This window comes from Leptodactylus fuscus, chromosome 3 (assembly GCF_031893055.1).
Source record: "Leptodactylus fuscus isolate aLepFus1 chromosome 3, aLepFus1.hap2, whole genome shotgun sequence".
Lineage (NCBI taxonomy): Eukaryota > Metazoa > Chordata > Amphibia > Anura > Leptodactylidae > Leptodactylus > Leptodactylus fuscus.
Genome location: NC_134267.1, coordinates 108702733 through 108729346, shown reverse-complemented (window position 1 = coordinate 108729346; position 26614 = coordinate 108702733). Strand labels below are relative to the sequence as shown.

At 41.0% G+C, this 26614-nt stretch overlaps 1 protein-coding gene across 1 annotated transcript; it reads right to left on the bottom strand.

Annotated features, from left to right (window-relative positions):
- Positions 1-908: 908 nt before the first annotated feature.
- On the bottom strand, positions 909-24611 carry SNX3 (sorting nexin 3). Its single transcript, XM_075268115.1, has 4 exons — positions 24372-24611; positions 8117-8212; positions 2865-2989; positions 909-2146 (listed from the first exon to the last, which is right to left on the bottom strand). The coding sequence occupies exons 1-4, from the start codon at positions 24531-24533 to the stop codon at positions 2041-2043; spliced, it is 489 nt and encodes a 162-aa protein (XP_075124216.1). The 5' UTR covers positions 24534-24611; the 3' UTR covers positions 909-2040.
- Positions 24612-26614: the final 2003 nt, after the last annotated feature.

Here is a 26614-nt window from a genome sequence, read left to right as displayed (position 1 = left end):
CTCCATGCGGGAGAACAAATCCCACCCCATGTATGGGACCCTGATGGGACTTGGCAGCACTGTAAGTGACCGTCTGCTTCACCCCAAGTATGAGAAGGAGCGCTATCGCAGGTCCTTCCTTCCAACCACGACCAGGCTGTATAATCTACATCAGACCAAACGAAGATCACTCCGCACAGAGAACTAATGATTATGACGATGACCATGAGGTCTTCCTCTTTCTCTTCCGTTTTTCCTTAGCTGCCATGGACTCCTAGTATATCTTCTCTTCTCAGCTTATGCGTGTCTGCGTCTGTAATATATTACTCTGTATTATCCTGTACCTGTATTACTATGCTGCTGTAACATACTGAAATTTCTCCAATGTGGGACTATTAAAGGATTATCTTATGCGAGTCATTACGGTAATTCAGCAATATTATAGTTACAGACCCGGCATACAGACATGGGGGCGGGTGCCGGGCCCACAGCATCGCCATGCTCCTGGCAGGAGCGTGGCGATACTGTTCATTTCAAACTGCAGAGGTACTTACGGTACTTCTGCTAGCAGGCCCGGAACGAAGACCCCACCCCATCGCTCCATCACGCGCCAGTTGACGTTGGCACATAAGCTCAGGGCAACACCCAACAACAAGTGAATGCAATCAAGCTGCAATAGTAAGACACAGCTACTGTACCATCTACGGTGTTGTGATGCTATTTATTAGAAAATGCCATAGCGCTCATTCAAGTAAGGTGGTTTCTACCGACTGGGAAGAGCAGATGTCTTGTGTGGGAGCTTGTGGGACTTTACAGTTAATCAAGATCACAGACCACAAACATAAAACATCTCAATACACAGAAAAAAGATCAAAACCACTGTAAAAATTTTTATTTCCATATTTATATTTCAAAATTTAGACATGTCATATAAAGATGTTTAATACTTGTATAAAGTAATTTCTTTGTAACATTATAAAGTCTTTTGCAAGCTTTGAAAATTTTCAGTGTGTAAAGATTACACATTAAGATATACAGAATACAATAGCACAGTGGCACAAGATAATATGTAGCAGAAACATTCTAGTAAGAGTCTTTGTTAGTGCTAGTTAGCTGCCAAACTAAGTCTTCCTATATATTTATGCGTGTGATAAATGATGTGTAAAGAGATGACGTGACTGCTAAACTATTACTTTCCAATAAAAAGCTAAATGCCAATAAATCACACAAGTAGCATCTCTGCCAAGGTGAAAGCAGCTTTCATGATAAAAAGAAAAAAAAGGCAACTATAGTGAGAATCCATTACAATCAGATCAGTGATTACTCAAAAGTGATCTTGGTCCTCAACAAACATTATTTCATCCAAGTCCTCAGCCTCAAAAAGGCAGAAATTGTATGATGATTTCCCAAATGACAGAACAAATCGCGATAAACATGAACACACTAGAAGATGAGGAATGACAAAACAATAAGACGTTACCCACACATAAAGGACGGAAGAGATAACTGCCAAAGATGCTGCAAGATTCCTGACACAAGACTTATAAGAAGGGACTTTCACATTCTTAGTGCGGGAGGCTCATGTCAGGAAAGCGTCTCAGCCCACAGAAATGGACTTTTCCTGGAAGACCTGAACACAACTGAATACAACTCAGTTAACACTTCTGTCTTTCCACGATGACCAATTTGCTTTACAAAACTGATGCTAAACTAAATAACCCTTTATGAACATGAGCCTCTTGTCACAGTCGGGATCTCAATCTTTACTGTAGTGCCATAAAACATGCTGTGTAACATGTTTCAATTTGGTTTAAAGCATGTAATAAAAACCTAAGCAGACGTTATCATTGACACCAGGGAATCCTGTCCAAGCACCTTGAGGTTCAGTGTGTGATCATATACTTTAGTGGCAACTGCACCCAATTTCAGAGTTGAAATTAAAAGTAACATTGTAAAAGTAATATAGAGGTTAGTATGTTACATTTATTACAGCAGATTGTAACATGCCAACAATATAATAAAATTATGTTTTACAGTCAGAATTACAGTTGCTTCCAGTTGTCAGGCATGTCTTATTTTGGAGGGTGTGTAGTTCCGGTCTATAATTTCATCTTGTAAAAACATATGAAGGCAACGTTCATTCTGTGCCAAGGGGTGGCCGGCAACTCTGAAAGTTGACAGAAGAAAAGGAAAAAAAAAAAAAGTCAGCAGCAAAGCATATGTCAGTGATTAGAAAGGTATAGATTAGGGGTCCTCAAACTATGGCCCACCAAGGACATTTTTCCGGTACTGTGGAGGGTATAATCAAATTTTTTTTAAACTATATTTTGGCCCTCCAATGGTCTGAAGAACAGTGAACTTGCCCCCTGTTTAAAAAGTTTGAGGACCTCTGGTATAGACAGTAATGGCATTACCCCTTCTATGAGGCAAAACATTTCAAGGGCATTTCTGCCACACAGATCCATGTTTCAAACCTAACCCACACATATATGAAGATATTAAGGTGTTCCACATGAAACACGCAGTGGTGTAAAGAACAACATGATTAAATACACTGGGCACATTTTAGCACTAAAGATAATACCACAATCTGCAATCAATGCAAATGATTACCCAGGCTTTGTAAGCGGCATTGTTCTAGCAATAGGGCATATGTTGAAACCAGGGAGAGCTATGGTATAGCACGTAACTATTTGTTTCAGCGCCATCAATTTCACAGGCAATCTGCATACATTAACTATACACAACAAATAGAAGGTCAGCAATAAGGAGGATTTGTTTTAACTCATTCACTGCAGGGATTAAACTGTGCCCTCTGTAATACGGGCTTTTTATACATTACAGATTCATTTCCTGGCACTTGAGACGTAGAGGATCACACTTACTTGTTTATAAATTGCTCAAGCCCTTGCTTTCTTTCCTCTATGAAAGATTCATCAAAGATTCCTTCATCTCCTCTGAATGGAAGCTGTCGAAGAAGAGCCTTGCCAGGTAGAGGGGGCACCACAACCTAAGAGAAACAAAAAAAAAAAAAAAAAAAGTAAAAAATTATATATATTTTTAATCTCCATCTATAAACACAAAAAAGGTCCAGCATTCCTATGAATGAAACATTTCTCTTGGAATAAACCCGCATACTTACTTTTTTCATTAGTTTGAAGTGCTGCCTACTGTACTACTCCTATTTACACATACACTATACATATATATTATATATGTATATGATGGATTGTTCAGCAGCATCTAAAGGTCCGATGAATCTTGGGAAGTTATGACTTTCAGTAATCCAAGCAACATAACATGTAACTAGTACAGCCAACCATAGACAAATTAACAGCTGTAGTATAACGCCATGCAGGCATTACCTAGAGACAATTAACCGGGATTGAAATATTTTGAAATAAGTATATTGATGAAAAGTACTGATGCAATAAAAATCAACTCATAATTCTAATGTTATGTCGTCTTTCTTTGATCCACCTGCAGCTACATTCTGTCGTATGGGGACTAAACTAGAATAGCCACAATGACTTGGGCTGACTGTAGCACAGGATAGTAGGTACACGTACAAGTGGCCATTAAAAGGGTTGTGCAGGAATAGAAAAAACGGCAGATTTCTTTTCAGGAAGTGATATCACATCCATTGGCCCCAAGGAGTTTTTTTTGTTTTTTTTGCTGGGGCAAATGTAGTTTTTAGTCATCCCATTTAGAGAGTGTGTCTATTGTTTTGGATCATGTTTTATTCAAATTTATCACATGCAAAACAGCGGACAAACCAGCTAGGCACCTGCTTTCCTTCCAAAAATGGAAACGCCTGGGAATATGGTGCCTTGGTCATAGCTGAAGGGAACTGATTGTTATGTGAATGAACAAACATAATAATTGAGTACCTTTATGTATTTGGATCATTTTTAGCCTTCTTTATATTTTGAGGTTCATGTAATACTTCCTGGCTTACACTTTCTGGTTGTGGGAGTGTCATTGTTTTTTCAAGCAGCCTTTCACAGCATCTGCCATTTTTTATAAATTCACGCCCAGTATAGCCTCTGATGATGTGCAATACTCTCCCTGTGTTGCTACTGTTATAGATATCTCCTTATATGTGTGTATATATGGATTTGTGCACATTATCTATATAATCTATTGTCTGTCTAGCTATATAGATGCAAGTAGCACTCAATATTAGCGATGACTGGTGCGGAGTAGAGTCCCAAACCCGTAGTATCACAGGGAGAGAAACTACAAAATACTATAAAACAAATAAATAATCATATATATATATATATATATATCTCTACACAAAGTACAGACCAAAAGTTTGGACACACCTTCTCATTCGAAGAGTTTTCTGTATTTTTATGAAGACTGTAGATTCACACTGAAGGCATCAAAACTATGAAATAACACATGTGGAATTATATACTTAACAAAAAAGTGTGAAAACTGAAAATATGTCTTATACTCTCAGTTCTTCAAAGTAGCCACCTTTTGCTTTGATTACTGCTTTGCACACTCTTGGCATTCTCTTGATGAGCTTCAAGAGGTAGTCACCGGAAATGGTCTTCCAACAGTCTTGAGTTCCCAGAGATGCTTAGCACTTGTTGGCCTTTTTGTCTTCACTCTGCAGTCCAGCTCACCCCAAACCATCTCGATTGGGTTCAGGTCTGGTGACTGTGGAGGCCAAGTCACTGGCGTAGCACCCCATCACTCTCCTTCCTGTTCAAATATCCCTTACACAGCTTGGAGGTGTTTTGGGGTCATTGTCCTGTTGAAAAATAAATTATGCCTCTTATTGAATTTTCTCTTTATACACGGTTATGTTGTGCATGTACTTGGACTTTCTCATGGATAATATGTAAGGAACAGGTTGCTATTGCCACTTCTAACCCATGCTGCACTGTATATGCTGTATTTGTACAGTTTGTGTTCTCTTTCTTTTTCTGTAATTCTTGTTCTGAAAATTAATGAAAACCTTTGATTCAAAAAAAAAAAAAAGAGAAAAATAAATGATGGTCCAACTAATCGCAAACCGGATGGAATAGCACTCCGCTGCAAGATGCTGTGGTAGCCATGCTGGTTCAGTATGCCTTCACACCATCACACCTCCTCCTCCATGCTCCACTGTGGGAACCAGGCATGTAGAGTCCATCTGTTCACCTTTTCTGCGTCGCACAAAGACCAAAGATCTCAAATTAGGACTCATCAGACTAAATCACAGATTTCCCCTGGCTAATATCCATTCCTTGTGTTCTTTAGCCCAAACAAGTCTCTTCTGCTTGTTGCCTGTCCTTAGCAGTGGTTTTCTAGCAGCTATTTTACCATGAAGTCCTGCTGCACAAAGTCTCCTCTTAAAAGTTGTTGTAGAGATGTGTCAGCTGCTAGAACTCTGTGTGGCATTGACCTGCTCTCTAATCTGAGCTGCGGTTAACCTGCGATTTCTGAGGCTGGTGACTCGGATGAACTTATCCTCTGCAGCAGAGGTGACTCTTGGTCTTCCTTTCCTGGGGCGGTCCTCATGTGAGCCAGTTTCTTTGTAGCGCTTGATGGTTTTTGCAACTGCACTTGGGGACACTTTAATGTTTTCTCAATTTTTCGGACTGACTGACCTTCATTTCTTAAAGTAATGATGGCCATTCGTTTTTCTTTACTTAGCTGCTTTTTTCTTGCCATAATACAAATTCTAATAGTCTATTCAGTAGGACTATCATCTGTGTATCCACCTGACTTCTGCACAACACAACTGATGGTCCCAACCCCATTTATAAGGCAAGAAACCTCACTTATTAAACCTGACAGGGCACACCTGTGAAGTGAAAACCATTTCCAGTGACTACCTCTTGAAGCTCATCAGAATGTCAAGAGTGTGCAAAGCAGTAATCAAAGCAAAAGGTGGCTACTTTGAAGAACCTAGAATATAAGACATATTTTCAGTTGTTTCACACTTTTATGTTCAGTATATAATTCCACATGTGTTAATTCATATATTTGAAGCCTTCAGTGTGAATTTACAATTTTCATAGTCATGAAAATACAGTACATAATGTAATTAAACATTAAAACAGAGTTATTCACCACTCCTGGGCTGCGGCAATCTCCCTGCTCAGCCTTCAGCCCTGTTTAATGACACCAGACATGGGTTGCAACGACCTAACCCATGCGACATTTGTGATGTCACTAAAGAGGCCTGAAGGCAGCATGAAGTCTTTCTGGAGACCAGAAAGGGTAAGTATCACAGTTTTTTATGTTTCCCACCTCCCTAGGGTCTACAATTATTATACTCGTATAATGATAGCCGTTTTTGGTTCGGACACATGCAGTCCAAACGGAACCGCCAGGTGAACCTCACGGGACAAATCATGTGTGGTTCACCCAACAAATAACCTTGCTGCAGGTTCTACTTACGATCCCTGCTCCTGGTCACCACCACCTTCGTTTCCATTTCAACCTTCCAGGGAGACTCTTGTGTCCCATATCACTTTGCTGTCTGCATCAGTGACAACATATGGGAAGACAGAGAGTACAATGGAGTGCTGAAGTGGAAGCGAAGACAGCTATGGCCAGGAGTGGGGATCAGTAAGTAAATAGGGCCTGTTAGTATCCCGAAAGCTTTCAAGACATGTAAAGAAATGGGCCGGGTACAAGGTAATCAAAGTAGTAGATGCTTGGAACAAACTTCCAGCAGAACTAGTTGGGAAATGTAGTCATGCCAGATAGAAAAATGACTATCCTAACAGAAGATGGTAACAAATATAAGGGCAGATTAGATGGGCCATGTGGTCTTTTTCTGCCAATCAATCTATGTTTCTATGTTCTGGTGGGACCCAAACAGAACCATTCATGGTCCGAAGCAGTGGGCAAGCACATTAAGGTATTTAATAACACTTCAGACAGATATACAGTAAGCTCTTGTGGTTAAATTAAGGCAGTAGGAGTGTTTTTTTTAATCCATTCAAATTTGTAATAATGGGGGAGTTTCCCGTGCCAGAGTTAATTTGGTTCGCTGGCATGGAATATGGTGGAGTTAAGAGGATCTGACCTCTTAACTGTGGCGCATGTCAAGTGGTCTTAAAGCTCCAGAACTTAAAACTACAGCAGTTTTCTGGCATAACTGATGATAAATCTGATGGGCTGAAGCATCCAAGCACTGTCTGACCTGCACAAATTGCCTTTAAAAGTAGCGACATGGATGCAAGAAGTGGCGCATCTTTGTTATAGATTACAGCTATGCAGCAAAGACATTTTTTTCTTCACATACATGTGATAGTAAATGTCCTCCAATGTGTAAACCCATTTTTTTTTGCATTGAAAAAGGAAGAGTTTATTAATTTTTGAAAACAGTATACAAAAAAAACTAGCACCAGATGGAAAAAGAACCAGAAAAGGCAAACTGTGGCTCTGACGTAGTAGATCTTGTAACAAATGAAGGCCTGGTTCACATCTGTGCATGGGTATCCGTTTGAGGCATCCGCTTGGGGACCGCCTGGATGGAAACCTAACCCACATAAAAAAGCCATTACCTTAGGAAACTCACAGACTCCATAGACTATAATAGGGTCTGTGTAGTTTGATGAAAAATGCGGCGAAAAAAAAAGTGCTCCAAGCACTTAGTTGAGAATAAATCTATTTTAATCACATTGATAGGAAAGAAATTAGCCTGAAATATCTGGGATCTGATTTTTGAAATTGTGTCACCATCTAACTTTGTGTCCCAAGTATTAATAAAACATGACACTCAAAGTACACATGTCCATGATCATATTTGATAATACTTTTAGCTTAAGCTAACTGAAGTTATCACCCAATACATTGCTTTATCGATCTTTGATAGTGTTTTGACCACTTCTACTCCCTAGCAGCAGTGGCTAGTGAAAACAGTCTGTTCCCAAGACAACCTCTAATTATTTTCTCTTCACTGTGATTGACAGCTAATGCTTCCTCCTGTCAGCTCTGCAAAGTGCACATAGCTGCTCACATGGTAGTTCTCAACAGTATCTGCATGGAAAAGAGCGAGACCTCCTGTTTTCACACCAACTCAGGTGAAAACAGGTCAAATTGTAATCATGCAACTTAATAGGATAAGAAAATAAATGAGAAGATGTGGGGAGGGGGGAGTATATGAAGTAGACTAATGGCTTACCTTGCTTTCTCTTTCAAGTTCACTCCTTAACCACTCAAAATCACTATATCTTCTGCAGACACAAGATTCTTTCAGTTTAAAAATTGGCAGATTAGTCTGTAAAACAAAATATCACATATTTTAAAGCAGTCATCATTAAATCAGTAGAAATAACCTTACAAAGTAAACACAAGAGGGAAAAAAATGCTAATGTTAACACTGCAGTGTTAAAGCAGATATTTAATGTCATTTTATTTTTTAAATAGCCAGTATGACATTATGAGATATATATATATATATATATATATATATATATATATATGTGTATGTATGTATCTTAATGTCCTGCTCCAGCGACTCTCCCAGCTTAAAGTTCCCCTCCTACAAAAAAAGAAAAAACAAGAACACATTACTATTCATCTCTCCTCTCTCCCGTACTGTTCTGGTCCAAGTCTTCAGGGAGCTGCAGGAGCAATGTAAGTGACGTTATCACATTGCAACTGCAGCTCCCGGGAAAGAGACAGCTCCCTGCTTCATCATTGAGCTAAAGTTGGGGTAGCCCGAAACAGTGGGACCGCAAATGCAGGGCTGTCACACTGTTCCATGGGAGCCTCTCCTACCATAGCGCCCGATGCAAGTGCACCGCTGGTCCTATTGTTAAAGTGGCCCTGCTGCTGAAAACCACAAGCAGTGCTTCTGATTCACAGGCCATTCAATAGTACATTCTTCAGTCACATGGTTCATGCGTAGCTCAGTACCATTAAAGTGAATGTGTATGAGCTGCTAAAACAAGCACAGCTGCTGTACAACGTACATCTGTCAATCTTTCATTGTTGTCCTATCCAAAAGATAGGTCATCAATCTTACACAAACAGAAATCCTTTTTAAGATTAACTTCATCTCTTTCACTGCCATAAAATGGATCATCAATATCTGATTTGTCCAAAAGCCAGAAATCCCAAGGACTATCTGACTGAGGTGGCAGTGACTCTCCGATGACCACCGTTTCACAGGCCAGTGATGCCACATTCATAGGTTACATGGCCCATGTGCTGTTCAGTCCTATTCAAGTGCATGAAGTGGAGCTGAAATACCCAACACGGTGGACATACAGAGCATACCACTACTGATGACCTATCCTTAGGATAGCTCATGAATTTTCACACAGAAACCCCCTTTTAGACAGATGTTTGAAACATGAAGCTCTACAATTCCCCTACCCCTATTCTGAGAAGATAGGCATTGCATATGGCGGGACTACAGTAGAGTTAGCCGTAACATACCAATCAACTGAAATGGAAGAGAGTTTTATGCAGCACATGTTTATACACAAAAATTATACAAATCCTGGAATATTATCCCAGCTCTGAAGAAATAACCCCAAACTAAATATAAGTACACATTCTTTATGGATTACTGAGCTCTCCAACTGTGAAAACATGAGTCAGGATTAATAACCAGCAGCAAAACCTCTCATTAAGGTGAAGTCAAACCTGGACAGAAGGAGCTCAGCCGAGCAGATTCCTCTCCAGAAGAGAGGTCGCCCAGACCGCAGGATAGCAAATCGCCTATTAAGAATGGTATCAGGTCTCTCCTATTACATCTCTATTGGCTTTTTACCCGACTTCAACTCTATACATCCAGTATAAAGCATGGAAAGCCTTCGCAGCTCAGGGTTTTCTGCAGGTGATATTTTGCATTTCAAATTCGCTCCTCTCAAATTACTTCACAAAAGGGGATTAGCTGCTCTCTTCTAGTGACCCTGGAAAGATCAAGCTTGTGAAAATTGTTTAGAAGAATTTTCATACACTGAGTACGGAAGTCTATAAAGTTAATCTCTGAAATAACAGATCAAGTTTACGACTACAATACAAGGAGGTAAAAGTGCCAATTCATCTCAGTTTACCAAGCATTTCCTTCATTCTGAACTTTTGACATATTAGAAGAGTTTAAAATAAAAAAAAAATAGCCAATGTTAACTTTAGAGAAAATATGACTATCTACCAAAAATTGAAGGTCTTGAAAACTGCCAATTCCGCTTCACAAACGGACATAGTACTGATGAAGACCATAATGAAGTGAATAGTGGAGAATAAGTGACATGCTCCAGCTATAGAAATACTGCTTAAATATCCGGAATAAATTATAGTAACCGTGTGGGACGACAGGAGGAAGCGTCCTTCCCACTAAACCATGCCTACTTTTGATAACCCAGGAGGAATGCAAAAAACTGGTAATTTTGGCACAAAAAGGTGCACACCAACCAACATTTGCACTTTTGTATAAATTATATAAAACAGGTGCAAACCCTGCTGTACCTTGTAGGGTAGCTTCTACACTTTCTAATGATACCTTATTCATATTTGGCATTGTAGCTCCATTTCCATGAACACCACAATTTTATCCACACACACAATATTTGAAAAGGGCTTTACCCCAGGTTCACACTAGGGCTGGACAGTTACTACTGCGGTTACAAATGAAGTCCAGGGGACCCGATACTATAATGGGGTGTGTCAGGTGTACACTTCCAATCAGGTTATAAGTTTACATACTGAGAAATGGGAGGAGGAAGAAAGTGGAAATAACTGCAGAATTGCTAGGCTATTAGTTTTTGTTTTTAGGTTGAAGCACATTTTGCATTTTATTTTAAGGTTGTGGGTATGTACAATAAAAAGAACAGTCTGCCCCCTCCCCTTTCCATTTTAACTAGTTTGGTTAGATTAAATGCAATTTTGCCAGGAGTAAATGTACAAGAGCAAAAAGTGCCATAGTTTGTTTGTAGAATGACCCTTAATTTTGACAAAAAGCTGCTTTATATTCCTATGCAAATGAGCCAAGAATGCATCGGGTTAGGGTCCTGGGGCGGCCGAGCATTGCAGAAAGATCTATACTCACAGTTCCGAGTACTATAAAGTACTAGGGTTGGTTTAATAAAATTTTTGGTGCTGATAGACTTCCCTTTAAATGGGACTTTTCACTGCCTCCACCAACTCTTTACATCAATCAACTTTATTCTCTAGCCCTCACCGTTCTAGAACAATCACTGATATTAGTTTCAGCAAAATTATTCTCTTTAAGAGGTGGGTGGGTCTGGGTTGGAGCAGAAAGACAGGGACTGCCCATCTGACAGAGCTGAAACTAACAACAATCCTTACTCAGGAACAATGGGGGCTAGAGAAAAAATTCCAACTACGCCCGAATTAGTGAACCAGTATTGAATGATACAAAGAATTTGAGATGATGGAAGGGGTGAAAGGTCCTACAAAAAAGTTGCTGTTCCAAATATATCGATAGTGAAAAAACCCCCCCAAAAAATTGTTTCTGCAGGTAAAATTAACATGATGCGTTTTTGAAAATGCTGCACTTTGCAGCGAATAGTAAAATCCCTTGACTATTACACACTGTATTGTCATACTAATAAACCTGAGAGCCTTCAAAAGACTCTCGGCTGTCAGAGCAACCATGGCGGCTGTCAGAGCAACCATGGCGGCTGTCAGATCAAAGATGGCACACCCATGGCCTCTGTGCCATCTAAATGCTGGCATCTAAAGTGTTAACTGCTGCAATAGGTGTCGGCACTGATCGCAGCTGTTAGCGGTGGGTCCTGGCTTCCCCATCCTTACGTTCTCTACGTTTTACACAGCCCCATACTCCAAGCACGTACTCCATTCACAGTAACTTTCAGTGAGATGATGAATCAGCGGTCAAAGGAGAAATTAAAGAGATGCAGGATTTTACAAAAATGAGATAAAATATGTTAATAAAGTATATTATGAAATGTATTCATGACAAAAATATTGACAGAAAATCAAGACTTTTCCAAAAGTTTAGTTATGTTTTAAGCTGTGCCATCATATTAGGCACATTGAGGTTACTTACAGTGGCGGCCAAAAAAACTCGCTCCATTTCACAAAATGTAATGATTGTAGCGAAAATGATTTCTTGTCTTTTTCCATTTCTAGCCTCTTCTCTCCTGGATGATGAGTATTTTGCTATTTTGTGTGTTCTGTCACGTGACATTTTTCAGTCGGTTTCGTAGTAGGAGGTATACATATAATCTGCAGGGACTCAATTTATACGCATCACATACATTTGACAAAATCCATTGGTGGTGCTTTTCTTTTTGGCCGCCACTGTATGTATGTGGGGGAGGAACAGAGAGCCGGAAAATAATGGGGTACAAGTCTATGAGACTGAAGGGAGTACACTTTACGTAAAAGAAATTTGTGCAAATCAAGTTAAGCAAAGACTTGTGGGGGAAATCACAAGAAATTTAAAAAGGCAAGTAGAATTTTCTTTTATCCCATTCCCTGATCTTTGCTACATTTTTTTTGGGAAAAATAAAATAAAATTGGAAATTGTGTGCTGCACACAAGTCTGCTTAATACTACCCAATTGTGATGTTACATACGCCGTTTGCTAGTTAGAGAGTATAGGATCCTGTGTGGGAAAAAAGTTCCCAGAAACAATGCGGCCAGGACGACATAGCTACTTGGTATCAGAGCTCTTTTCTGAAGCCCTCTTCACTGAACGTCTTGTTTAGGACATTCTTTGTTTTGTTGCACAACCAACTCCCCATTAGTTTACTGCTAATATTGCTGCTTGCTTTAACTGTAAAACGTACCTGTTACATTATGCACCATGGCGGACGATATCACAGGAATAAAAGGCTGAATATAGCTTTTAAATAAGATTTATAATTTGTAGGAAGTCACTGTAAATTGCATGTCCCCAAAATCCTTCCCTCCCAACCTCTTCACATAAAGGAAAACAGAGTAAAGACACTGGAAATTAGAAGAGAGTCAAGTGGCACTTTATGTTGTTGCTAGATGCTTTTTAGAAGCCAATGAACATAATGAATAATACTGCGGGGCTTCTTTCATCCTGCTTTACTAGTCATAGACATAAACATAAAGCTGCCTTGTTGCCATGGAGCCTACTTTTATACTGCCATTTCAAGTAGGCCAAGGTAGCCTTGATACAGCTGGGTTTACATTTCCATTAAAATAGTTGTTTGAAAGTTTAAAAAGAAGCTATTCACTTTGGCTTACTGTTTATTGCTTATGTTAATATCCAATTAACTTTCAAAAGGGCATCTCAATGCTGTGAGCATCAGAAGTGAGCTTGGGAAAACAAACAAAAGAGGTGGAACATGTGAAGCAAGAAGCACACTGTGTTACAGCTGCACAACTGCATGGAAAGTGCCCGGACCGGGCAAAGCAAATAGTACTGACTGTGCATTTAATGGACCTGCCCAAATATACAGACCCATTATCCACACGGTTGCAGGGCAAGAACCTCCACACTCTAAGCACTGGAGCAACATGTACATACGTTACACTGCCATCAGAAACACTAAAGCAACGGGCCTTAGGCTACACAGCGACTATGGCTGCAGAACATGCTGTCTTATTGCAAGTAATGAAAGTAAATGTAGTCAAGTCTCAAGGTGCTGCAAACACAAAAGCCTCATGAAATCCGGCACATTTGTATTTCTTTACAAGCGTAGTTAACTTTCCATTACTAGTGAGAAAGGCAGCACAATACAAATGTTGTGACATTAAGCGATGTTTGCCACGGCCAAAGTCACTATGTAGCCATAACCTTAAAGGGGTATTTCCCATGTTGCATACTCTCTAGTCTTCGCTGGTGTAAATTCTTCTGTCTTCCGGCTTTGTTGTGTCATTGGTGGGCGGGGTTACATATGCAAAGCCAGCGGCGAGAAGTCGTCGCTTCTATGCCGCTGCGTGTGCGCTGCCGATGCAGCTAGGCATCGGAGGTACAGCCTTCACAATGTAATACAGACCCAGCATCTGCTGTAATAGAGAGGCGGATGCCGGGCAGTGTAAGACGCCAGCACAGGTGCCTGCAACATCGCTACGCTCCTACCCTGCATGAAGCCAGCAGCTGCAGGAGCGATGCTGCTATTCCGCTCCTCCGACCCCCCCCCCCCTCCCCTCCGGAATATCAGCATTGCTCCTGCCGCTGCTGGCTTCATGCAGGGCAGGAGCGTAGCGATGTTGCAGGCACCTGTGCCGGCGTCTAACCCTCCCCGGCAGTGCACTTAGCCCCTCCTCCCTCCGAGCAGCAGATACATCACTTGACTTATGACCAGATAAGTCAAGGGATGTGTCAACAGAGAAATGAATAAAGTAAGATAGTGGACAAACAAAGCAGTTTTGCTGAAGCAGTGTATTTAGAAAAAGTCTTACATCCACATTAACAAGCAGTATAGATAGGATCCTTGTGATGGGACAACCCCTTTAATGATTTCATTATCCTGATGCATGACATGAGAGCGTAAAATACAATGGAAGAGACGCAAATACAAGTGTATTGCGCCTTTATGTCCCCTGTGCCAGAAAAGCAGTTATTAAAGGGGTTTTCCCATATCGCTGTTTCAGTAGTTTGCCTGCTGTCTCCTCTTCTCACTTCCTGTATTTCTTCTACCCCCCCCCCCTCCTCTTGCTGAACAGGACACCATGAAGCATCATAATACTTATGCAGATAAGATAATATGCACATGCATGTAGAGAGTGAACTCAGTGTTATCTGTGTGTCTACACAGAGAGATAACAGATAGGACTTTATCAGCAATCTGCTGAACTGATTGTCTTGCTGGCAGAGCAGTGAGTGATGTCACTTGTCCTATCTCACAGGTCCGTGGTTATGGTAACGCTGTGTAAACAATAGGAGGAATGAGTTCACACAGCAGGAATACAAAACAGCATTTCTAAAGCAAAATATTTAGGAAAAGTCTTCAATTTACAGTATAGATAGGATCTTCGAGGTGGGAACACCCCTTTAATTCATGATGAGGCTGTAAATGATCATTAGATAGGTGCACCCTCTCAGCCTAGGGGAATATCCACGCCTGCTCCTTTTTGGCACAGACTTTGATATAATTTCCAACACAAAAGTTGCATGAACAATGATGAATGTAGACCCTGCCCATATCCCACCCACTTTCTGAAAAGTGACACTGCTGACAATCTCCACTTGCAACTATTTTAGTTTCAACTGTTAAATGGTACCAAAATTGCCAATATGCAATTTTACACCAAGTGTAAAATCAAAACAAAAATGAATTTCCATCGAATACCTTTTTTTTTGTGCTCATTATTCCTTGGGCTACCGTAAAACTGGTTTTCTTTTCGAATAGATAATAATAGATAATAATGTTCACTAACGCCCCCTATAACATTGCCGGGGGCAAAGATCAGTTGGCAGCATGTAACATATGTGAAAGAATTTTACAGTACACAGCAAGTGCATATTTTATGAGCAATCAGGCCCCACTGCCTGGGGGTGTAAAAAATAAAGTCACTTTAAAATAAAATAAAATTATACACACACACTTCAAAATCAACCCATGAGCCCTATATTATTTAATGAAAACTAAAATTAAACATTAAACCCTGTGTCCAAAAAATACAAGAAAAAAAAAAATTACATCTTGTTCTGCACAGACAACTATAAGGCTGTGGCCTCATGTTGAGGAAACACAGCGTTTTTTTGTTGCAGATGTTGCTGCGTTTTTTTTGGTTTTTTGTTTAAAAACCAAAGTCAGGAGTGGCTTGAAAAGGAATGGAAAATATAAAGGAAGCTCTTACACGTTTCTCTTCTGCAAAAATCCACTCCTAAAAATGGTTTAAAAAAAAAAAAAATCTAACAAAAAACACTGCATTTCCGCAACATAGGGCATTTGTCTAACAACGCTCTCATCTGTGAAACTATCAAAGCTGAATTGACCTGAATAGTATTCTGGGATATGTAACCCTATCATAATACACTTCTATCATAACAGACATATTAACCCCAGTATCAGTTAATGTCAGTTTTTATACTGTACCTTTTCTTGTTCTGCTTTCTGAGCATGTGCAGAAAAAAAAAAAAAAAAAAAGGACAATAGTAATGGACAGCATAATGGATTGCTGTGTAGATAGTTAAAATAAAAAAACACTCAGAAACAGTAGGGGTGGCACTGCAAAAAACGCTATATAGCGGCAGGCACGTCAGGAGGAAAAAAAATTATATACCATGTGGTCTGCCTAATTCGGGTGGTGCTCACTCCCAGATAAATAGCACATAAGTCCACAGTAAAAAATAGAAATAATGGGGCATCACCCAAGGCCTTATTAAAACTTTTCAGGCTTTATTCCACTTCATTAAAAGCAACAGCGGGAGAGAGGCATGCAGAGATGAAAGCAGCAGTGACAATCGTTTCGTCCTCTCAGGTGCTTCTTCAAGCTTAGTATGAAAAATTATGGACAAACAAGTCCTACAACACGCGACGGTATGTTCACTAAAATAATGGACATGTGACGGATTTGGTGAAGACTTACACTACTGGACAACAAATCAATTCCCATTGAAATCAATTAGATTTTTAATGGATTTATGACAGACCTGTTCGTGTTCATTTTTAACATTGTGTAACGGATGCTAGCAACAGACGCTTCTAACGGTAGTGTGGTCTCCTCCTAAGAAAACTAAACCATTTAGACTTCCAGACAGCTCACTGGGTTTTTACATCCAGAAGGTGGTTGCTTTTTTTTGCAAGGAAGCATCAGTGCATCCAAGCAGATTTCAGCAGTTGCACGAAATCTACAAGACCAAGATAAGTTCTATAGCAACGGGAAGGAGGCTGTATTACTCCTGCAACTGGGGCTAAATGTTCGAGCCTCACCAACCTTAAAAAAAAAAAAAAGGGATCAGATGTCCTCAAAGGTCTATTATGACCTTATGGAGACACAATATGTGTGTGTGTGTGTGTGTGTGTGTGTGTGTGTGTGTGTGTGTGTGTGTGTGTGTGTGTGTGTAAATAAAATATGTCTATACGAAGCGCTTATTGAAGGTTCTAGACACACCCCTGACAACACCATACAAAATAAAAATTACCATAATGGAGTAAAAACTATTTCAAGAAGTTTTCTTTAGTAGCACTTTGTGTTATTAAATTTAAAAAAAATTAAAAGTGAAAAACCAACACCTTTTCCATCCTCTTTTTAGATTTTGCCAGATAAAAAAAAAATGTAAAAATACATGCAAAAATAAAAATATAAAAATAAAGCCCTATGTGTCACTGAAAAAAGACGCAAAAAATAGTTGAACAACACAAATGATAAAAATGTTACAGCCCTCAAAATCACAAAAAAACAAACAAAACAAACAAAACAAAAACGTGTCTGGTCGAACTAGAAATCAGCCTGGTACTAAAGTGGTTTAAAAAAATAAATAAATAAATAATAATAATTTGTATGTTTTTCCTATATCTGAACACGAAAATATAAAATAAAAACCCGGGATATCTATAGAGCGCTACTGTGTGACAGTAAAACAAGAAGCCAATTGCATGCAAAAGTAAAACCAAATAATTGAGTCTTTATTGATTCCAATTGACAGTAGAAAAATAGGCGAAATGTAGGCCCAGTAGAAAAATAGGCGAAATGTAGGCACAGTAGTTTTCTACTGTCAATTGGAATCAATAAAGACTCAATTATTTGGTTTTACTTTTGCATGCAATTGGCTTCTGTTTTACTGTCACACAGTAGCGCTCTATAGATATCCTGGGTTTTTATTTTGTATTTTCGTGTTCATTAACCTCCACCACCTCACTGGTTGGTGTCCGGGTAACTGCTGCAACTGTTTATCTTCAGCCCCCCTCTGGGGGTTTTTATATACGGGCGCCAGGTAACTTTTTTTCTTCTTGTGGCTTCCTATGTGTGGGTTGATTTCGGGTACTCTGGTTTCCTCCCAAACTCCAAAGACATACTGATAGGGAATTATACTGTGTGCCCTATATGGGACAGTGATTGACTATATCTGACTATATATTTGACTATAACATTAAAAATGTAAACAAAATATTGTACAGAATTCCGCTAGGTTGACATTAGTATTTGCGCCATACAGAATTCCACTTAAAATGGCAGAGAGAAAAGTCCTGCAAGCATTCTTGAATGGTTGTTCATTGTCTGTTTTTTGCGGGAGGGTTTAAGTGTAGATTGTGAGCCCCATATAGAGCTCACAATGTACATTTTATCTATCAGTATGTCTTTGGAATATGGAAGAAAATCCACGCAAACACGTGGAGAACATACAAACTCCTTGCAGATGTTGTCCTTGGTAGGATTTGAACCCAGGACTCCAGCGCTGCAAGGCTGCAGTGCTAACCACTGAGCCACGGTGTTGCCCCCATTGTCTGTTATTTCTCTATATAAACACAGACAGTCAATTTATTGCAAGCCATCTCTCCGTCCTGGAGCATGTAGATTTTTTCCTCTCCAAACCTGTGTAATGTAATATACATTTACTATGTATATTATTTCATCTGCATTTATATTAAATATCTAATAATAATAATAATAACAATAGCAAATAATAATCTTTAATGGTAAAGTCAATGTTTTATCTAGCAAGGCACTTCATAATGTCCTGTCTATCAGTCAAAAAACACCCACTAGCTTGCTGAAGAATCCAGGAAGTGAAATGAAGAAAACAGGTAATTGGTGAGTGGGAGAGATGGGGAAACGTTGGCCACTTTCAGATCAATATTCAAAAGACAAATCTTATTATTTGTCTAATTAAAAGATTGTACAATTTTCCAATATACTTCCTGGATCAATTCCTCACGGTTTTCTAAGTCCATGCTTGCTTTCATTCATTCTTTTTATTCCCAGTGAATAAAAATCAGTCCATGGTCATATGATATACAGTCCATGGACAGAAAAATCACATGACCATGGATGGATTTTTATCCACTGGGAGTAAGAAGAATGAATGACAGCAGGCAAAATCCTAAAAAAAAACGTGAGGAATTGATACAGAAAGTATATTGCAAAATTGTACAACTTTTTATTAGACAAATTAAGACCAACATTGGTCTCTCACTATTAGTCTTAAAGTGGCCAACCCATTTAATGTGCAATCCAGGCAAAAACATAATGTTCCAATTCTGTATGGATCTTACTCACACCATTGGATTGCCAGAAGGTAGGTATAAGGCATGGGAGAAATGGCAGTCCTAACAAACAGAGGAAGAGCAAATCATAGTGTCGGAATCTTTCTGTATTACTGTCAATCACAGTGAAATCACTAAAATGGCCAGTGATAAGTGGGTCATGTATGTGTCGTTTTGGTGACCTCGGATAGCGGCAGTGACAGACGTGCTGATTTCTGCAGAGTGTTTCAGTAGTCACTGATAGGTTACAGCTGAGGACGGCAAATCAGTTTCCTGCAGGTCATGTTTTACAAAGGCTTCTGCAGTCAGGAAATAGTGATCACTTGAGTCAGACTATAAGGGATATATACTCCTTGACAAAAACATAACGCACCAGGGATTTGTTGGGATGTAATGAAGCTGTATGTGAAGGTAATAATTACAATATTAGAATGTGAGGTTGAATGAAAATTGGAGAAAGCTGTACAACTGAAAAGACGCTCTAGTACTGTTGGGCCACCTCCAACATGGATAGAAGACAAGATAGGAAGTATACAGGTTCTGTATAGTATCCTGTGGAACATCTGCACAGTTGCAGCTGCGCCTGTAGAACCTGCACACTGATAGGTTGCCAAAGCTGGTCCCATAAATGCTCCATTGGCAATAAGTCTGGCAACTGCCGAGGCCAAGGATGTTTTGCCACCTGGCAGAGACATTACTGAGAAACTCCTGCCGTGTATGGGAGAACATAATCCTTCTTTAAAATGCCAGTTGTAAGCTGTCATCAGACGCAACATTTGTGGCTGCAGGATGGCCTGTACATATCCCTGAGCAGATAGGCTAAGTTCACATGAGGTTTTTTGGACCGGATTCAGCCACGGAATCCGTGGCAAAATAGGGCAGCTGGCGTCTTTTTCCGTAAGTGGCAAAAAAAATGCTAAGGGAAAAAAAGAAGTGAACGGCTCCAGAAGGGAGGCGTTTTTTTTTTGGAGCCTGATTCCACGTCAAAATCCAGTCCAAAAAATCTCTGTTTGAACGCATCTATCCAACTCATTAGTGTCCCAAATATCATTACTAGCGGTGGCTGAGTGTCTCTCCACAGAAGGAAGGATTGAACCACTCACTACAAAGTTTTGTAGCAATCCAACATTTCTTTTTCAGTGCATTATTTTCTTGTCAATGAGCGTATAATATACATAATAAGGGCATAAATCTATACTAAGTGGAAATCAATGATGTAATAAGTGCTGCTGAGGGGGCCACAAAAAACCCCCAAAAAACAACATTATTCACAGGTCTCGGGCCATTTGTGCCAGGAAATCACAGATCCCCACGGTGACCTTTTTATATCCAATAGTAATTCTTTTCGTATACTTCTCCTGTAGGAACCATAGCAACAACCCTTCCCTTAAGGAAGCATGGAAAACCATGGCAAAACTCCACTAGCCAACCCCATAGACTATAATGGGGTTCGCTGGGTTTCCACCAGAAAAAGGTGGAAAAATTCAGAGGGAGAAGTCGTGTTCACAGGACTTTTTTCTCGGCATTTTTATAGCGGACTGAGCGGAGACCAAGCGGTAGTGTGAACCTAGCCTTAAAGTGACTCCAGCATCAGAATAAAATTATTATATATTGTACAGTTTGTTGCTATTGTAGTTAAAGGGTTGTTCCCTTTCCAATATTGATGGCATTGGCTATACATATTGCAGTACCCCTCTATAGACTTCAATGGGGCATGTAAACATTACAGGAAACCATGGTGTCCCAGAGCAAGTCATCTGCGGGGGTCCAAGCTGTCAAACCACCCAGTTCTAATATGGATGGCCAAACCATCAATATTAGAAAGTGGATAATCCCTTTAATTAGATGCACAGCTGGTTACATTTACTTTCATAGGAATTAAATCACACTTTTTTTTTTCTTTCCTGAATTAGATGAACTTTATGCTAAGGTCACTGAGGAAATTTGGAGGAGATTTGAGGCAGATTCCACTTGAAACCTGCTTTTCATTGTTTTAAATGGGAGGCAGTTAAGGAGGTGTGCTGAAAAAAGAAGAGTCGTGGCTCAATCTTGCTGCAGTTTCCATGGCTGAATTAGGGCAGCGTAAGGCTCATACTCAATAAATCCCATTGTAAATGAGGCAATTCGTCATGCAAACCTGTAGTGGCTTCCACAGGGCTGTTTTATGGAGTGAAATTTGAGAAAAAATAGTCTCAATTTTCACCTATTGCTTCTGTTTGACCATGGCCGTCAGCCATTATGAAGTTGCTGAAGCCGTGCTGTAGATAAACAGAGGAGTCAGAGGTTTGGCCTACGGACTCCACAACTCCTGTTATCCCCGGACATACATTTACCATTTAGCCACAGCTATTGGTGGAGTGAGAAATGACTGCCCGGACACCCACCATCACTAGAAAAGGGATCCAGACACTGCACGTACCAATTTGAACTCAGTGGGGGTAATTTATCAAATGCACCTCTTTTTGGCAAAATTTTGTAGAGTAGCACCTTTTATGCGTCTTACAATTTCCAGTTTACTAATCGGGCATGAGCTGTTGATAAATACCATGCACAAGGGGGCAACAGGGTGGCTCAGTGGTTAGCACTGCAACCTTGCAGCGCTGGAGTCCTGGTTTGAATCCCGTTAGGAACAATATCTGCAAGGAGTTTGTATGTTCCCCCGTGTTCACGTGAATTTCCTCCCATTCTACAAAGACATACTGATAGGAAAAAACAAAACAAAAAAAAAGTACATTGTGATCCCTATATGGGGCTCACAATCTACATTGAAAAAAAAAAAACAAAAAAAAAAACAAAAACCATGTACATGTCGTTGCCGTGTGTTGCGCTTCCCCCACAGTTGCTTGCAATGCGCCAAATTTATCAAAAAGGCACAACTACATTATAAATATGGCAAAGACACAGAACGGAATGGTATCTAAAGAAGCAGAAACAAGTGACTTCTCTGAGTCTGCAAAGATGGTTTCAAATCCATTCCTTGTCAAATGAATAGAGTCTGAGAGCAAACTTTGCCCACAAAATCCAAAAATAAAAATAAACCTTAAAAGAAGAGTGTGGCCAGGTCTGCCGCACACTCTGCCCCCCGCTTACTACGCCTTTGCTCTGCCTTCTTGTTGCAGCCACTTGAGTTGGCAATGCATTTTAGGATTTGACACAAGTAATATACCCGTATTTTCCGGACTATAATGCGCACATAAAATCCTACGATTTCCTCAGAAATCGAAAGTGCGCTTTATAGTCCGGTGCGCCTTATATATGGATGGAAGCGGCGGCACGCGAGGAGTTAAGCGGCGGCCGCCGGCAAAGTCTCAATTGAAGTTAGAGATGAGCGAATACTATTCGAATAGAACGCTCCCATTGCGATGTATGGAAGCGGCATGGAGACTTTGCCGGCGGCCGCCGCTTAACTCCTCGCGTGCCGAGCGCTTTCATTCATTTCATGTGGGGGGTTAAGCGGCCGCCGGCAAAGTCTGCGTGCCGCAGCTTTCAATCACATATAAGGCGCACCGGACTATAAAGCGCAGGACCATAAGGCGCTCATGGGTAATGCTCCTTATAGTCCAGTGTGCCTTATAGTCCGAAAAATACGGTAATATGATTTATAAAATGGTTTTAAATTTTAAGTCTGTTAACTTTTCATAGTTTTGTGCGTGTATTATGCTTGTGCAATTATGGGCTGTAGCCTGCACTGTTTTTTTTTACATGTCTACTAGAGAAAGGTGGGTTTGCGCCTATTTATGTGCCTACTTTTCTCACTAAAATCAGAAAGCGCCAGATAGGGAATTCTCACATAGAAAAAAGGTGCAAAAACGTAATAAATCTGATGTACTGTTGAAAAAGGCGCAAACACGTTGATAAATTTGCCGCAGCGTCCATAAAAGGGTTCTAGGATAAAACAATACCTTTACACTAAACACCCTCCCCATGATTAACTTCTAACTTAAAGGAGTTTTCGGGGCAAACAAAAAAAATATTTTTTAAAAAGGTCTGTAAGGGTAAGTTCACACGTGTTTTTTGGACCAGAATTTGTCGCAGAGGCTGCCTCAGATTCCAGTTTAAAAAACGGTTAGCCATGATTGGATTGCAGTGCACCGGCATCCAGTTGCGGCATTCTGCTCCGGATTTGGCCGAAATGAATGGGCCTAATCGGGAGGGAGGTGTCGCAAGGTGGACTTCTGCAGCTAAATCAACCGCAGAATCCGCCTGAAGAAAGGGCAGGTCGCGTCTTTTTTTCTGCGAGTGGTTTGGAAATGACTGGCTCCCATTGATTTCCATAGGAGGTGGTTTTTGAGCCGGACTCTGACGCGGATTCCGAGTCAAAATCCGACCCAAAAAAACCCATATGAACCCGGCCTTAGTGTTACTAAAGGGGTTCTCCCATCACAGCCTTTCAGCCACATTTTCTAGTTTTATAGTGACATTAAGCTTCGGGAAACTGAATGTCACCAATAGTAACCCCCAGTTCCTGTCCGGATCTTTTGGGCACGAAACATCACTTCACTTCCTTCAGCAGTCGTCCTTCCTCAACAGGAGAAGTAGCCGGCTGCACAGAAGGAAGAGATCTCCGTGCCCAGATCCAAATAAGAAGGACAATAAGACATAAGTATGATGGGTTGGGATGGGCAGAGTTAGTTATTTGGGAAGGGCTAGCTAAGAAAACAGGGAGGGGGTATGAGAGAGGGATCCGAGTGAAGAGCAAGGCATCATGGTAGTTGTAGGATAAAAGAGCAGGAAGCTACACCAGTAAACAAGTGTAAAGGATGCCAGGAGCTGTCAGATCCATTACTCAGTCTTCAGCTGATGATTCTTGCTGCAGGGAGGCACAATCATTACAGCTGGGGCCTGCAGGCAAGGCCATGGGAAGAGGAGTATAAATTTGTCTTCTTGTTTTAATACAATATTGGTGACTGAGGTGGGGGATAATATAGGGAGCCATTTAAAGGCACATTAGATTGTGCATGTGGGTACTATAGTAGTATATATTGAGAAAGGTTCACTAATCTATTAAAACAGAATCGTCCTTCAATGTATAGGGGACTAATGGAAACAGCATTGGGCTAGTCAAATCTCACCATATATCATACAATGGCATAGAGTCCAGCTGTGAGGGTCTTCTGCAGGATCTTATATACTGACAGTGACAGAGCCAAGCCTACATGTGCCCTGTGCCCAGCTGGTAAGCTGCAGCTGTAATGAAGGCACACTAGGAGCAGGGTCACCAGCAGACCCCAGGGCAGTCACATGACCACACACATACCGATGCCCTCCGCCCACCAGCTCACACTGGTAACTCCATAGAGCTCTCCTCACCTTCAGCCGAACCTCGTATGTAGTGTAGCGATTCCGGCCCACCCCGATAGTCTGGGGGTTGCTCACTTCTATCTCCAGGAAATTGCTTGGCGGGCCGTAGGCGTCGTTTAGATTCTGCGGTTTGCTGTGCAGACGGCGGGTATCTGCCACGGTTTCTGCCATGTGTCACAGCCGACAACTAAACGACCAGAATGTAAATGAAACGTAGTCGGTGGCGTCCAGCGAGCTGCCGGAAGTGGCGATCAGGTGACTGAGACTCAGCAAGCACTGCCCCCCCACCTGCACACGTGATCGCGGAGTCACGTGGTTAGCGCGCAAGCGAGGCGGGGCTGAGATTTCTCGGATGAGTAATGTAATAACAGATTGCAGTGTATGTAGTGAGGGGCTGGGTAAAGGCAAGTGCAGCAGTTTTTCTAGGCAAACAGGAATAGATGTGTTTCTTGTCATGAGTTGTTAAAGAGAATTCCTGGATCCGCAGAGGGGCAAGAAAGATCTCAATGGAACAAGTTCCAGATCATCTTGGGACCAAATGGGACCTATTTCAGGACCATGGTCTGCCTTGGACTCCACAAAGTGGAATTTGCCCCTTTGTCTGCTTTAATTTCCTAATTTTGAATATTAGTTCATTAGCACTAGTGATCAGGTTTCCAAGCTGGTTCTGGCTCATGGTCATGTTATTGGGACCTGCACCCTAGTTAATCTGTGATGTCCCTCCTTTCCTGTGGTCAGCAGTATTAGGGCTCGTTCACACGTGGGCAAAGGGGCGGATTTCGCTTCAGAATCCGCCCCTTTACAATGGTGGTCTATGCTGACTGCCGGGCTTCTTTTTTCCGCTAGCGGCGGGCTGCTGCTAGCGGAGAAAAGAAGCGACATGTCCTTTCTTCAGGCGGAAGCCGCGGCGTGCTGGGCCGCGGCTTCCGCCTAGCGGCAGCACGCTCCTGTGTCGGCTCATTCATTTGAGCCAACATAGGAGGGGAAAGCCGCGATGGTCGCGGCAGGCGGGTTTTGACCAGAGAGAAACGCGGCTTGCCGCGTCTCTCTCTGTGTCAAAATCCGCGCGGACCCCCCAACGTGTGAACTAACCCTTAGGGTGCATTCACATGGAGTTTTGTGGCACTGTTTTTGCCACAATAACGGTCCATTCACACGTAGTTTTGTGGCGCCGATTTGGCCACAGAACTTCTGTAAAAAAGCGTCGTAAAGCTGAAACTCATTGAGTTCAATGGGTTCCGTCTTACGCGCGATACGCATTGAAGTCAATGGGAGGCTGTTTTAACCCATTGATTTCGTTCACATTAACACATTGAAAGCAATAGGTAAAAAAGCCTCCCATTGAGTTCAATGAGCAGCGTGCATAAGATGGAACCCATTCAACTCAGTGGGTTTCAGTTTCTTTTTTACACGAGTTTTGTGGCCAAATCAGCTCCACAAAACTCTGTGTGAATGGATCCTTACTCGTGTAAAGAATCAGCGCTGTAAAACAGAATCCCATTGAGTTCAATGGGATCCATTTTACACGCAGTACACATTGAAATCAATGGGTAAAAAGCGTGTAAAACGGAACCCATTGAACTCAATGGAATTCTGTTTTGCAGCGCTGATTCTTTACAAGAGTGTCAAAAATAGAACCATGTGAATGCACCCTTACCTGTACTACAGTGGTCCCTCAAGTTACCTTGTTAGAGGGGTTTTACAACTCATTTATTTATTACTTAAACGGGTTATCTAGAATATATTAAAATTCTAAATATGAGCTCACAAGTTCTGCTCACCTTCTCACCTTACTTCCTTTACCAAAAATAACTACTTTTCTGTATCAATGGGGTAGTCTATGTTCCGTTGACGTTATAGGGATCTTGAAACTCCCCTTCCGGGCACGGAACGTAAGCTACTTCTACCTATACCCCACCCCATCATATGCGCCTCCACTTTTCCGCACACTCTACTGCAAATGGCAACGTTCCTGCTGTATTGCGCAATACAGTGGGCAGCTGCCAGGAGAATGTAGTGCAGTATACACAATCCATATTATACTGTGTGGGAGCCACTGTGGAGCATTGCATACTGTGCTGGGGATAGTGTGGAGCATATTATACTGTGGGGCATATTATACTGTGCAGGGTACACTGTGGAAAATTATACTGTGCAGGGCCACAGTAGAGCATTATATTATGCAGGGGCAACTATGGAGTATACTGCACTGTGTGTGGTCACTGTGCAGCATAGATATATATTATTTACCA

Bases quoted from the DNA above. Each gene is read 5' to 3' on its own strand.
- SNX3 (XM_075268115.1), bottom strand. From the start codon at position 24,533: ATGGCAGAAACCGTGGCAGATACCCGCCGTCTGCACAGCAAACCGCAG. The intron at 8,213-24,371 runs GTGAGGAGAGCT...TTTGTTTTACAG, and splicing joins CATACGAGGTTCGGCTGAAG to ACTAATCTGCCAATTTTTAA. The intron at 2,147-2,864 runs GTAAGTGTGATC...GTCAACTTTCAG, and splicing joins CTTGAGCAATTTATAAACAA to AGTTGCCGGCCACCCCTTGG.